The sequence below is a fragment of the Rutilus rutilus genome, assembly GCF_951802725.1.
Source record: "Rutilus rutilus genome assembly, chromosome: 2".
Lineage (NCBI taxonomy): Eukaryota > Metazoa > Chordata > Actinopteri > Cypriniformes > Leuciscidae > Rutilus > Rutilus rutilus.
In genome coordinates this window covers 19,929,307-19,942,375 of record NC_140210.1, presented here as the reverse complement: position 1 = coordinate 19,942,375, position 13,069 = coordinate 19,929,307, and the positions used below count along the sequence as shown (strand labels likewise).

The 13,069-nt window shown below is 38.4% G+C and overlaps 1 protein-coding gene across 3 annotated transcripts in view; it reads right to left on the bottom strand.

Annotated features, from left to right (window-relative positions):
* Nucleotides 1–13,069, bottom strand: part of sgcz (sarcoglycan zeta) — a 291,539-nt gene that overhangs the window by 102,004 nt on the left and 176,466 nt on the right. For all 3 annotated transcript variants that reach the window (XM_084402171.1, XM_084402173.1, XM_084402172.1), the window contains exon 2: nt 8,413–8,607. In XM_084402171.1, the coding sequence (XP_084258297.1) occupies nt 8,413–8,607 (195 nt within the window). The remainder of the gene's footprint in view (nt 1–8,412; nt 8,608–13,069) is intronic.

Here is a 13,069-nt window from a genome sequence, read left to right as displayed (position 1 = left end):
GGCAGTCTTATTCCAATATAAGTGTGCCGTTTAGAATGAGCTCCAATGAGGACTAGACTCATGATGATTTTTCTTTCCCAACAAGTAGCTGTTTACATAAGTGAATAAGTTTGTTTGCTTGGTTTATATAAATAAATGATTCTCTGATCAAATTAATAATTCATTTATTAAATATGTAATTCACTTTTCAGTCACTGCATCTTTTCTAAGCTACATATTTAGTTCAATACTGATTTTCATCACTATGTTTTCAAGTTATTTAAAATTATGAATTAAAGGTATCTTTTTTTTTTCTTTTTTTTTTTTTTTGCAAGATAAATACAGCTCTGATTACATAATGAAATAGAATCATCAGTTCAAAAATAACTTTCCTCTGAAAATACCTTCAAACCCAATGTTTATTTGTCACTTTTAGTGTAGCAGCTAGGGTTTGAAATTAACACCCACCAACCCACCAAATGCAGGTAAAAATCAACTGTGTACAGAATATGCTGTCAAATCACTAGCAAATCTGGCGTGTTTACTCACTTTGCTGGGGAAGTTCATGTAAGCCAAATCTGCTCAGATTCAGGGCAAATACTCAACTCATGAATCATCATGATATATTAAATACAGCGTATTGTGCATAATCTGCGCATATCTGGCTTACTATAATAATGGTGCACTTCTTTATTTGCATCCTACTTTTTTTAATGTGCTTTGTTCTGTATTGATCTGTCCACCTAAAACGCATTTTTGGTGATGAGGATGGAAGGAAGGGAGGCGATGGCTGGATGACATGATTTTGTTTGAATAAGAAATGAATGTATGAAACCCAAATTCTTTAATATATATATATATATATATATATATATATATATATATATATATATATATATATACACACACACTCACCTAAAGGATTATTAGGAACACCATACTAATACTGTGTTTGACCCCCTTTCGCCTTCAGAACTGCCTTAATTCTACGTGGCATTGATTCAACAAGGTGCTGAAAGCATTCTTTAGAAATGTTGGCCCATATTGATAGGATAGCATCTTGCAGTTGATGAAGATTTGTGGGATGCACATCCAGGGCACGAAGCTCCCGTTCCACCACATCCCAAATATGCTCTATTGGGTTGAGATCTGGTGACTGTGGGGGCCATTTTAGTACAGTGAACTCATTGTCATGTTCAAGAAACCAATTTGAAATGATTCAAGCTTTGTGACATGGTGCATTATCCTGCTGGAAGTAGCCATCAGAGGATGGGTACATGGTGGTCATAAAAGGATGGACATGGTCAGAAACAATGCTCAGGTAGGCCGTGGCATTTAAACGATTCCCAATTGGCACTAAGGGGCCTAAAGTGTGCCAAGAAAACATCCCCCACACCATTACACCACCACCACCAGCCTGCACAGTGGTAACAAGGCATGATGGATCCATGTTCTCATTCTGTTTACGCCAAATTCTGACTCTACCATCTGAATGTCTCAACAGAAATCGAGACTCCTCAGACCAGGCAACATTTTTCCAGTCTTCAACTGTCCAATTTTGGTGAGCTTGTGCAAATTGTAGCCTCTTTTTCCTATTTGTAGTGGAGATGAGTGGTACCCGGTGGGGTCTTCTGCTGTTGTAGCCTATCCGCCTCAAGGTTGTGCGTGTTGTGGCTTCACAAATGCTTTGCTGCATACCTCGGTTGTAACGAGTGGTTATTTCAATCAAAGTTGCTCTTCTATCAGCTTGAATCAGTCGGCCCATTCTCCTCTGACCTCTAGCATCAACAAGGCATTTTCGCCCACAGGACTGCCGCATACTGGATGTTTTTCCCTTTTCACACCATTCTATGTAAACCCTAGAAATGGTTGTGCGTGAAAATCCCAGTAACTGAGCAGATTGTGAAATACTCAGACCGGCCCGTCTGGCACCAACAACCATGCCACGCTCAAAATAGCTTAAATCACCTTTCTTTCCCATTCTGACATTCAGTTTGGAGTTCAGGAGATTGTCTTGACCAGGACCACACCCCTAAATGCATTGAAGCAACTGCCATGTGATTGGTTGATTAGATAATTGCATTAATGAGAAATTGAACAGGTGTTCCTAATAATCCTTTAGGTGAGTGTATATATATATATATATATATATATATATATATATATATATACATATATAAGCTGTGACATAGTTAATCTGGTTCATTTCTTTTTTTTTTTCTTTTGTCTATAGATGTTCTGAATGGCCGGTAACTTAGTAATTTAGTAGCCAAATTGGCCGGTGAGTGAAAAAGTGCAGCTGACCCTTAACCCTGCAGCTAACTGTTTTTAAGAGTAGTTTGACTGCAATTTAAAGGGTCAGTTCTCTATCCTTCCAAACCTCTGTGACATTTTGTTTTCTCCTTCTGTACAATTTCAAATATATTTTGTAGAACAACTGCCAAACAAAGAAAAGAAAAAATAACATAATGTGTGTGTCTATTTCCTTTGTTCACAACAGATACGCACACACACAGACAGAATTATGACTTGTGTGACATTTATCAATGTGAGGGATTTGACTAATATCAGTGGAATATTCAGCTTCATGGGTTAACGGGAAGGAAATTCATCTGCACAATTGGATTTAGTAACAGCAGAATCCGCCAACCCTAGAGACTTGCTAACGGCTCCTGTGAAATTACCCATCTGCCTTTTTCCCTTCCCCCAAGCCTGATGTTCACTCACTCACTCGCTCTCCATCTCTGCCTCCGTCTCCCCCCTTGCTGTTTTGGGCCAACTTAGTGGAGATTTGATTGTTGGGGGCCATTTATGAAAACAGTAGGGGTGGATTGACTTGACTTGACCAAGCTGATTTGCATACATATATATCCAGTCCAAGCACTGGCCCTTCAGGGTATTGTGGGATATTACAGCTGGAATAGCTGGTGACCAGGCAGGTAAATTGAGTTGGAAAATACACATTTTGCAGAAATTGGTGAAAATGGATAGAAATGTAACGTATGATTGGTTTATCAAGCTCTCGTTGCTGGAGCAACGAATAGTGAGTTATTAGTGTTCACCCCTCAATATGCGGTCATTCCATATGATTTTTGACATTGGTGGTTTCGGTATAGCTGGAGATTTGCACAGGGTAAGATAGTAATCACAGGAGGGAACGTACAGTTTGCTACAGCTAATAAAACTGTCACTGTACAGCAAAATACATTATGCAAGGACTCTGATGACACTATAAAGATATCTATCTGACAGTTATAGTGTAAGATAGTGTACACTTAAAGCCCTTGTGGGTTCTTTAACAAGTTCTCATGTTTAAATAATGTGGAATGAAGATGTTTATTTTTATTTTTATTATTATTGTATTAAAACAGCGAATACATGGCAGGAAAACGAGGATAGTGAAAGGTAATGGAATGGGAACACAACACAGGTCAGATGCAAACCTGTATCTCCCACATGAGCATGTTTTTAATGTGTATGAGCATGCATTGATAGGCCACATCTCTGTTAAGAGATTACACATTTAAATGGTAGGCTATGCCTCTTGTTCTGCATGGAAGACTCTAGTTTCAGGAAACCACCAAGACATTAAATGTTAATAAAAACTAACTTGAGAAAAACCAAAGCGACATCCAGTACACCATTAAAATAACATTCCCCCAGGAAAGTTGATGTCTAAGTGCCTTGTTGAAAGATGCCACAGTGATGGATCATTCCTTGCGAAGGATGAACTTGCAACCTTTTTCTTACCATCCCTGATGTTTAACCACTTAGCTAAACCATCCAGAGAAGCCAGAAAAAAATGTTGTTATGGTTACAAAAAGTTATTTTTACTTGCAACTTTGCCACACAGTGAGTTTGTCACATAATTTCAGAGTTTTGTTTTTTAAATGACTGTTTTGAAGGTTTTCGGGGAGTATACATTGGAACCGTGCCTCTTTTCTATAGTTGGGTCAATGACATGATACTCATTTTGTCCCATTAATTTCTGTGGATGGATGGATAAATGGATGAATGGATGGAATGAATGATAAAAAACTGAGTAGTTTGGCATTGTCTTTTGTAATTTCTCTCTATATGTATGCACGTGTGTGTGTGTGTGTGTGTGTGTGTGTGTGTGTGTGTGTGTGTGTGTGTGTGTGTGTGTGTGTGTGTGTGTGTGTGTGTGTGTGTGACTTGACTTGACCAAGTCAAGGAAAGCTAAATAACTTTTGATTCCCAGGGAAAGCAAGAACTGTTAAGAATGTAAAAAATGTGTACCTTGAAACGCAATGTAAGTCGCTTTGGATAAAAGCGTGTGTGTGTTCGAGAGAGAGTGTGCGTGCTCTTGGCCAAGTGACATACTTTTAGAAGTTACTTTTAAATGCATGCGCTCCTTTAAATAAAAAGTAAAGATGTGTGATTAGTCACTTAAATTATCACTAATGAACACACATGCATGTTCAGTGTGTGTGAAGCATGGAGAAAGCGTGGGAGAAGTCATATAGCTCGCCTACGTGTGTAACATGTATGCCATATAATAATATTTATAACCGAAGAACTGTGCAGGTGATGGGATTTCAGATGAGGCGAGCACTGCTTGCCGCCTTTACTGCTACTAGAACTGCCTGCAATTTGCTGCTTTCTGTGTGTCTCTCATTGAAAATGAACCAGAGACTTGTGGGGAAAAACACTTCCTGTGTGAAACTGCCTTTATGCTGATGTGGTACCGGCCCACAGTGAATTCTCTCAATTCTCCCTATGACCCCATGATTTACTGGTATTAATATCTGAATATCAAATTCCTGAAGTTTGACCAATATAAAATAATATAAATACATAAAACAGGAAATTATGTTGTGGGACCCCTGCAGATTCGTATTACTGTATGGAAAGGTCAAAAAGTATTTAAAAATATTATAATTTGACCTCTTCCATTTCTTTCCAAAAGTTTGTGAAAATTCCTGTAGTGACATTTCACACACACACATGCACATGCGCACGCACATGCACGCACACACATCATTTTAAGTATTCAATTTAATTATAATTCATGATACTTGTTAATGTTACACATACTTTTTTTTTTTTTTTACTTTACTTACATTTTTTAATAATGTACTCAAGGTGTTACCTTTTATTTAACAATTACACTATTTTAAGAATCACTAAATATAAACTTTCCTTAAAAATAGTCTAAATGTTCTTCATATAATGAAACTAACATGAATAAAAAGAGTGCATTTCCAAGAACTTGGAGCATGGGTTATAAACTAGATTTTAAACAAGATTTATTATTATTATTATTATGGACACTGAATTTCTAGAGTTCTAATGTAGTCATGATAACAAGGATTAATGGGAGAATATATGTGTATATGTGAATAAATGCCTATATTTGGTCATTCGGTCCAACTCTGGTGGCTCATGTAGTGCTATCTGCCATTGTAGTTGGGGAAAGGCCCACCTGAGAGGCACTTTACAGGTCAAACAACTCGATGTTTGCCAAGATAAAGTCCAAAGTTATAAGTCTGTCCCTTTGGCAGTCACACGGCAAAGATATCAGGTGCACAGTAGGGTTGTGCCGATTGTGTATCAAGTCAGAGATATAACTGATGGCTGATGCCTTTGACAATATGAAGATGATGATGGTGATGATAATTATTATAATTAGTATTATTATACAATTCATTTGCCCTTCTGTAATTTAATAGTGACATCACCACATTGTGGCACAGACACAAGCGTATGAGGATTGAGGACTCCTAAATGAAAATGTTTTTAAAACAGGCTACAAACCGACTAGGCGATCTAGTCACAATTGAGTACTTGTTATAAAAGAGACGCATCATTCTTATGAAGCTGTTGTTTGAGCCAAGACAACAAAAAAAGCATTGTTGTTCATCTCCATTTTGATTTTGATAAATGAGAATCACAACTAAGTCTCTTGAGCTTGAAAAGAGCAACCTTTGAATGAGATTGCAGCCAGACAATAAATATGTTATTCCCACCACATTCTCAGCTTTAACTCAGATATTTCTCATGTCTCATTTATGTCTACTCTTATTTCTCCTAAGAAATTTTAGGAGAAACATCCGAAACTCTGGAAAAGCAACTACTGAGCAATAAATCTTTCCTCTGGGATGTGCCGTTAATTCGGTAATAGATTCCAAAAGTCAGTTTTTGCTTCCATTTTCTGAAGTGAATAATGGACTGTGATTCGGGACTCCTTCATCGGCATAACTCTCATGCAAAGTTTGCAAATTTCCTGTGTGATATCCACACAAGCTTACCTTCTGGGTGAAATATTCCTATGCGACGTGACATCTTTCTTTATCACCAACTCCATCTTTGCTCGCAAAATGATAGAAAACGATTTTAATTTCCCACAATATTAAAACTAAGACATTAATTAAATAAATGAGTAGATAAACAAGTAGATAAACAACTTAAGTATCAATTAAGTAAACTAAGACTATGACTAAGGAGCATTTCCCAACACTACTACACAATAGGGCCTGCGACCACACATGAGTACATATGCTAAAAAGAGAGATTTCATGATCCTGCATGTTATAATGGCAGCAACTCAAACACATACTAACTCTACAAAGAGGTATTTTAGTTCTATTGTACTTCCCAGTTCTTACACAGTCACTCCCTAAATCTCTCTCTTACACACACACACACACACAGACACTCGTACAAGCCCACAAAATCCTCTCATTCTTCTTGCTGTCTCGGCAGACAAACCACAGAGTGTTCATTTTTGAGTAGGTTCACAACTCCGCTGATCCAGGCAGCCATGGTTTGTAATTCTGTATAGACAGCATGTGTGGCAGATGCTGTTAAACAAGGACAAATCAGCTGGGTAAATAAAGTGCTGTGACCTCATGCTTGCTAGCTAGTACACCTGACCATCTGAGTAAGGCCATTCACACAAGAAAGAGAAAGAGAATTTGAGCCAATGAGTGACCAGTGCCGGCAAAATGAGTCGGAATCCGCTCGAGCAACAGGCAAAACAAGTGAAAAATGTCAATTTGGCCGAGGTAAATTTGAGGTTTTCACAAAGATTAGTCCATCAAGCCCTCATCTAGCGATCCCAATGCTCCAAATAGTAATTAAACATCTAAAATCAATGCTCCAAATAGTAATTTAACATCTAAAATGATCTTTATTTGTACATTTTCTGAGAGGTGTACCAAATCTTTCCTTTGTTTTTAATAATCCATGAAAAAGTGCAGTTTTTCGGCACTTATATTAGATCCGTACATTATATTAGATCCGTACATTGAACAATTATGTTATCATTGGAAAAAAGTTGAATATACTGTATATTTTTTCTGTATGCATTTTGACTTTGTGTGTGCCAAATTTGATGTTATTACCAGGGATTTTAAGGTGTAGGTGCTAGGTCATTTTATTTTGGAACCTTCAGAAGACTTTAACTCGATTTATCTCAAAATTTACTTTGCTGACTCTGTCGACTTCAAACAGGTGTAGCCCAGTCATTTTGTGTCTGAATCCAACAAATCATACATCATTTTGAAGGTAATATAGAATGTGATTATATATGTATTATCAACGCATTCTCATCCTAGGGCGTCATATACTGACGCTTTTGACATTTCGTCTACATCCAACGCACATGGCACCCTTTAGCGTCAATATGACACGCACAGAGCTTTGTTCGGTTATGGGTAGGTTTAGGTCTGGGGTAGGGTTAGGGTTAGACCGCTAGGAGGCGCCTTCTGGCCCATATCTATCTGCGTCTCATATTGACGCTAAAGGGTGTCATGTGCGTTGGATGTAGACGAAATGTTAAAAGCGTCAGTATATGACGCCTTGGGATGAGATCGGGCTGGTATTATAAATATAAAAATAACAATAACTCATTTTTGAAAATGTGCTCATTGTGACTCATTTTGCCAGCATGGGTCACAAATGTACACCAAGTTGCTGAGAATCAGAGACAACTTGATTTTTATATTTTCTCAAGAAAAAAAATGAGTGGACTGTAACAAATTGCTCATTGTTAGTCAATGCATTATCTAACGTTCATTAACTAACGTTCATACAACCAGTTCATTTAGATGTTACCCTATGAACCACAAAAAACCTTTCTACAGCACCTACTGTATATGCGGTTGCTATAGGGTGTTAGGTATAAAATTGTCAAAACAGCCCACCCCAAAGTCTCAATGATATTCAGGTCCATAGATAAGGCTTACATCCTTCCTTCAATGCAGGACTATGGGACTAATAGCAAGCAGCCCAATTTGTGGTATAATTAATTTCTGTAACGCAGGATGAGTTATGCACCAATGTTTAATACTTACTGTAGGGGTTGTTCATATTAAAAGCAATAGTAATAGTGTTGCTTGCATCAGTGTTAAAAGAAAAAAAAAACATAATGAGAAAGAGGATCACAATAAAAGACAGAGAAGTGCTCACCACGGTGAAGTTCATAACTTTTAAGATCCAGATGGTCAAGGCTAAGTTGACGATCATGGTGACGAGGAGGAGGAGGATGAAGAAATAGAGACAGCGCTTTCGCCAACCATAAATCCCCACAGGGTACACAGTAGCACATCCCGGCCTTTGGAGAGGGTTTGGCTGAGATGCCAAGATGTACTGCTCCTGAGTCATCTATTGAGAAAGTACAGAAAGAGATTTGTTTCAGGTTTCTTAAATATCTTAATATTCTTTAAAGCATTGTGGTGGCTGACAGGAAAAACAAATATATAAAAATAAAACAGCAACAACTTACAATGCGCATTAAACAAAAACTCTTTAGATGTTGAATAAATGCACTGTTTCATTGACCTTTTCTTTGATCCAATTATTTTCTGTGCTGTTTATCTTCTTTTTGTGTAAGAGAATCATGTCAATCATTTCCAATGCATTATTAATTAAGCACTGTTCAAATAATTGACAGTGAAACAACTTGGTTACTGGTATAGGAATGTAAAAAAGAAAGATACAAAAAAAGATGAAAGTATTCAGAGAATCGGATCTGTCGGATTTACGTCACGTAAATTCAAAAATGTTTCTGGAATTGCATAAATGTTAGTGGCCGGTGAACTGGGAGAAGAATAGATTAAACAATATGTATCTAATATGAATAAAACACAATGCCAAATTATAATTGAAAGGATTAATATTGCCGCTTCCATACGCTGATTTCACGCAGCCGCCATTTTGAACTTGAAAGTGAGGCTCCGGTGGGAAGAACCCCGGAAGTACAGATAAACAACAATGCCTTGGACTACCAACCTGAAGCTGCTGCCGCGATTTACACTATTGGAAGATAATTTCTAATATAGGATATGTATATAGTTCATTCCTGCTTCGTTTTTTACTCTCTGAATTATATATAAAAAAATTATTTTATTTATAAATAAATTTCACTGTATATAGTCTAAAGTATGAAAGAAATGTATGTACAGTTTTAGAATTGACACAACATCATTAAACACAACAATACGCCATCGCATTCACGACTCTCCTATGATTAAAGGCGACACTTCCGGTTTTCTTCCCACCGGAGCCTCGCTTTCGATTTCAAAATAACGGCTGCGTGAAATCAGCGTATAGACATCAGTGACACAATAGAATTTTGTAGTACTTGTAGTAGCTGCAGACCTGTGAACTCCAAAAGTGGGCAGAACCTCCAAAAGGGGGCGGGGTCTCCACACGCAAAGATTTTCCACATTGGCTCTGGCTTCAGCCAATTGTCATTGACATACATTTCAAAATAAAAGCTCAAATTAAACATAATTTCTAGATGATCTAAAATAAAAAGTTATCAAATATGCAATATAAATAAATATGCCTATATAAATTAATATGCTCTGTGAGAGAGGAGCCAGGAGCTTGTGGCCAGTGGCGTTTGGACTGGAGTTTGAACCTCCGATCAACGATATGAGTAGGAATACCCCACGAGCTCTCCTGTAAACTGTCCTAGCACAGCACGTGGGAACATTTTACTCTATCGTTTTGTTATAAGCCACGGGGGTGTCCCAGGGCTAGAGATTCGCAGGGTAGGAGGGGGCAGTGATGCTGGGTGCAACTAAAAAGGTCCCATTGTCCGGTGATGTCCAGTTGGGGAGTTACGGACGTCTCAACAATCTCATATCACATTATCTTATTAACTGCTTATCTCCTGAGCTGCCATTTTCTTTAGCATGCTATTCAATGTAAATCCCGCCCTGCAGTCAATTTCACTGGTTAATGTTAGGGTGTAGGGTAGGTTTAGGGGTTAGCATTTGTTGCAGCATAGCAATGTGTAGGAAATCAGTGTAGGTCAATTGACATGACCAATGAAATCTTTAGAAACGGCTGTGGGGCGGAGTTTGTAACTGTCTGTCAATGGGAGGAAGCCATGCCGTATTTTGGAGCTCCTGCCCCATTTTGGAGTTTGACCCCCATTTGGAGATCTCCAGCCTGCAGCTACAGTATACCCTTCTCCAACCAGGGCTGAAACACGACACCACACCGCTGTCATATGTAACAAAGTTGCCACGCGCTCTACTGACTACAATAGTAGCGCCATTGATCTATTGCTCTAGCGACACATCTGTGGTCACGCTACAAGTTTGATGGGCTGAAACTTACATATCTGACAGACGAGATGGCACAAGGTAAAGCTGTTTTTGATGTAACTTCTCAAACGTGAATAAAAACGTTAATTAACTGGAACATTGAGTGATTATAATTCAAAGTGATTTCTGTCATTGTGTGAGACAATAAATATTTACCTGGTTTAGAAACATTCCAGTAAACACTGCTTATACTGTATGTATTAGAAGTGCAAAGAGGAGACAATTACATTTTTAAGCATCAGTGTGAAAACAAACCTGAAAGAGATGTGAGGATTCAGGGAGAAAAGTGAGAGATTCTTAGTGCATTCCAGTGAATTATTAATGGAATATATCTTAAATTAAATTGGGACAAATGTGCAGTAGCCTATATGTTGTCCTTTTTTATTCTGTTATAATGGAATTCAAAGGAAAAAAAAATTAATGGTCAAGAGGAAAGGAAATGCAGCGACTGAAAAGAGCTCCTGCCACAGGTATTATTGTCATACCACATCACAAAATACCAAGCATTATGTTATTCTCTTAGAAGATGAAGGAAATTGTATAGCTCATTCAGTCAAACTGATGGATAATGATTATTTGTAGTGCAAACTTATGATTTAAAATGATTTGTTTTAGTCAGATAAAGGTGGATATACAGTGGGGAGAACAAGTATTTGATACACTACCGATTTTGCAGGTTTTCCTACTTATAAAGCATGTAGAGGTCTGTAATTTTTATCATAGGTACACTTCAATTGTGAGAGACGGAATCTAAAATCCAGAAAATCCAAAAATCCAAAAATCCAGAAAATCACATTGTATGATTTTTAAATAATTAATTTGCATTTTATTGCATGACATAAGTATTTGATCACCTACCAACCAGAAAGAATTCCGGCTCTCACAGACCTGTTAGTTTTTCTTTAAGAAGCCCTCCTGTTCTCCACTCATTACCTGTATTAACTGCACCTGTTTGAACTCGTTACCTGTATAAAAGACACCTTTCCACACACTCAATCAAACAGACTCCAACCTCTCCACAATGGCCAAGACCAGAGAGCTGTGTAAGGACATCAGGGATAAAATTGTAGACCTGCACAAGGCTGGGATGGGCTACAGGACAATAGGCAAGCAGCTTGGTGAGAAGGCAACAACTGTTGGCGCAATTATTAGAAAATGGAAGAAGTTCAAGATGACGGTCAATCTCCCTCGGTCTGGGGCACCATGCAAGATCTCACCTCGTGGGGCATCAATGATCATGAGGAAGCTGAGGGATCAACCCAGAACTACACGGCAGGACATGGTCAATGACCTGAAGAGAGCTGGGACCACAGTCTCAAAGAAAACCATTAGTAACACACTACGCCGTCATAGATTAAAATCCATCAGCGCACGCAAGGTCCCCCTGCTCAAGCCAGCACATGTTCAGGCCCGTCTGAAGTTTGCCAATGACCATCTGGATGATCCAGAGGAGAAATGGGAGAAGGTCATGTGGTCTGATGAGACAAAAATAGAGCTTTTTGGTCTAAACTCCACTCGCCGTGTTTGGAGGAAGAAGAAGGATTGAGTACAACCCCAAGAACACCATCCCAACCGTGAAGCATGGAGGTGTAAACATTCTTTGGGGATGCTTTTCTGCAAAGGGGACAGGACGACTGCACCGTATTGAGGGGAGGATGGATGGGGCCATGTATCGCGAGATCTTGGCCAACAGCCTCCTTCCCTCAGTAAGAGCATTGAAGAAGGGTCGTGGCTGGGTCTTCCAGCATGACAACGACCCGGATCACACAGCCAGGGCAACTAAGGAGTGGCTCCGTAAGAAGCATCTCAAGGTCCTGGAGTGGCCTAGTATAATGCCCTTTTCACAAGATGTAAAATAAGTCTTTGATGTCCCCAGAGTGTGTATGTGAAGTTTTAGCTCAAAATACCCCACAGATATTTTTATATAGCATGTTAAAATTGTAAATGTTTGAGGGTGAGCAAATACGCACCATTTGTGTCTGTTCCTTTAAATGCAAATGAGCTGCTGCTCCCAGCACAGAGGGCAGAGCTTCAACAGCTTGCACTCACACAGACATGCACTGAACATTTCAAAAACTTTTAGCCTTTTATGTTAAATAAAACCGGATTCAGACAATGATGGAGAGACTCAAGAAGAAGTGACAACATGTAGAATGCAACAGGACATTTCTGAATGGTTAGTTGATGAATTTATGTAGCTTATAGTTATCTTCTAGTCATTGATTAGCATATTCTGTCTTGATAATCTATAAATCGTGTTTATGTAAATTTTAGGGTTCGTGATGTCACTAACCCGGGAGGAAGCTTGTGTAGTCCCTACCAGCCGTTTGTTGTAGTCCTTAAAAAGTGATTTCTTTAAAAGCAAATATTTCCCTTTGCTTTTAACTTTGAGCATTGTAACTTTGTAACCACGTCAACTTATTCTACTAACCCAAACCCTAACATAACAGTTAACTAGCAACTAATAATATAATTAGAGTTAGTTGACATATAGTTGCAAAGTTACT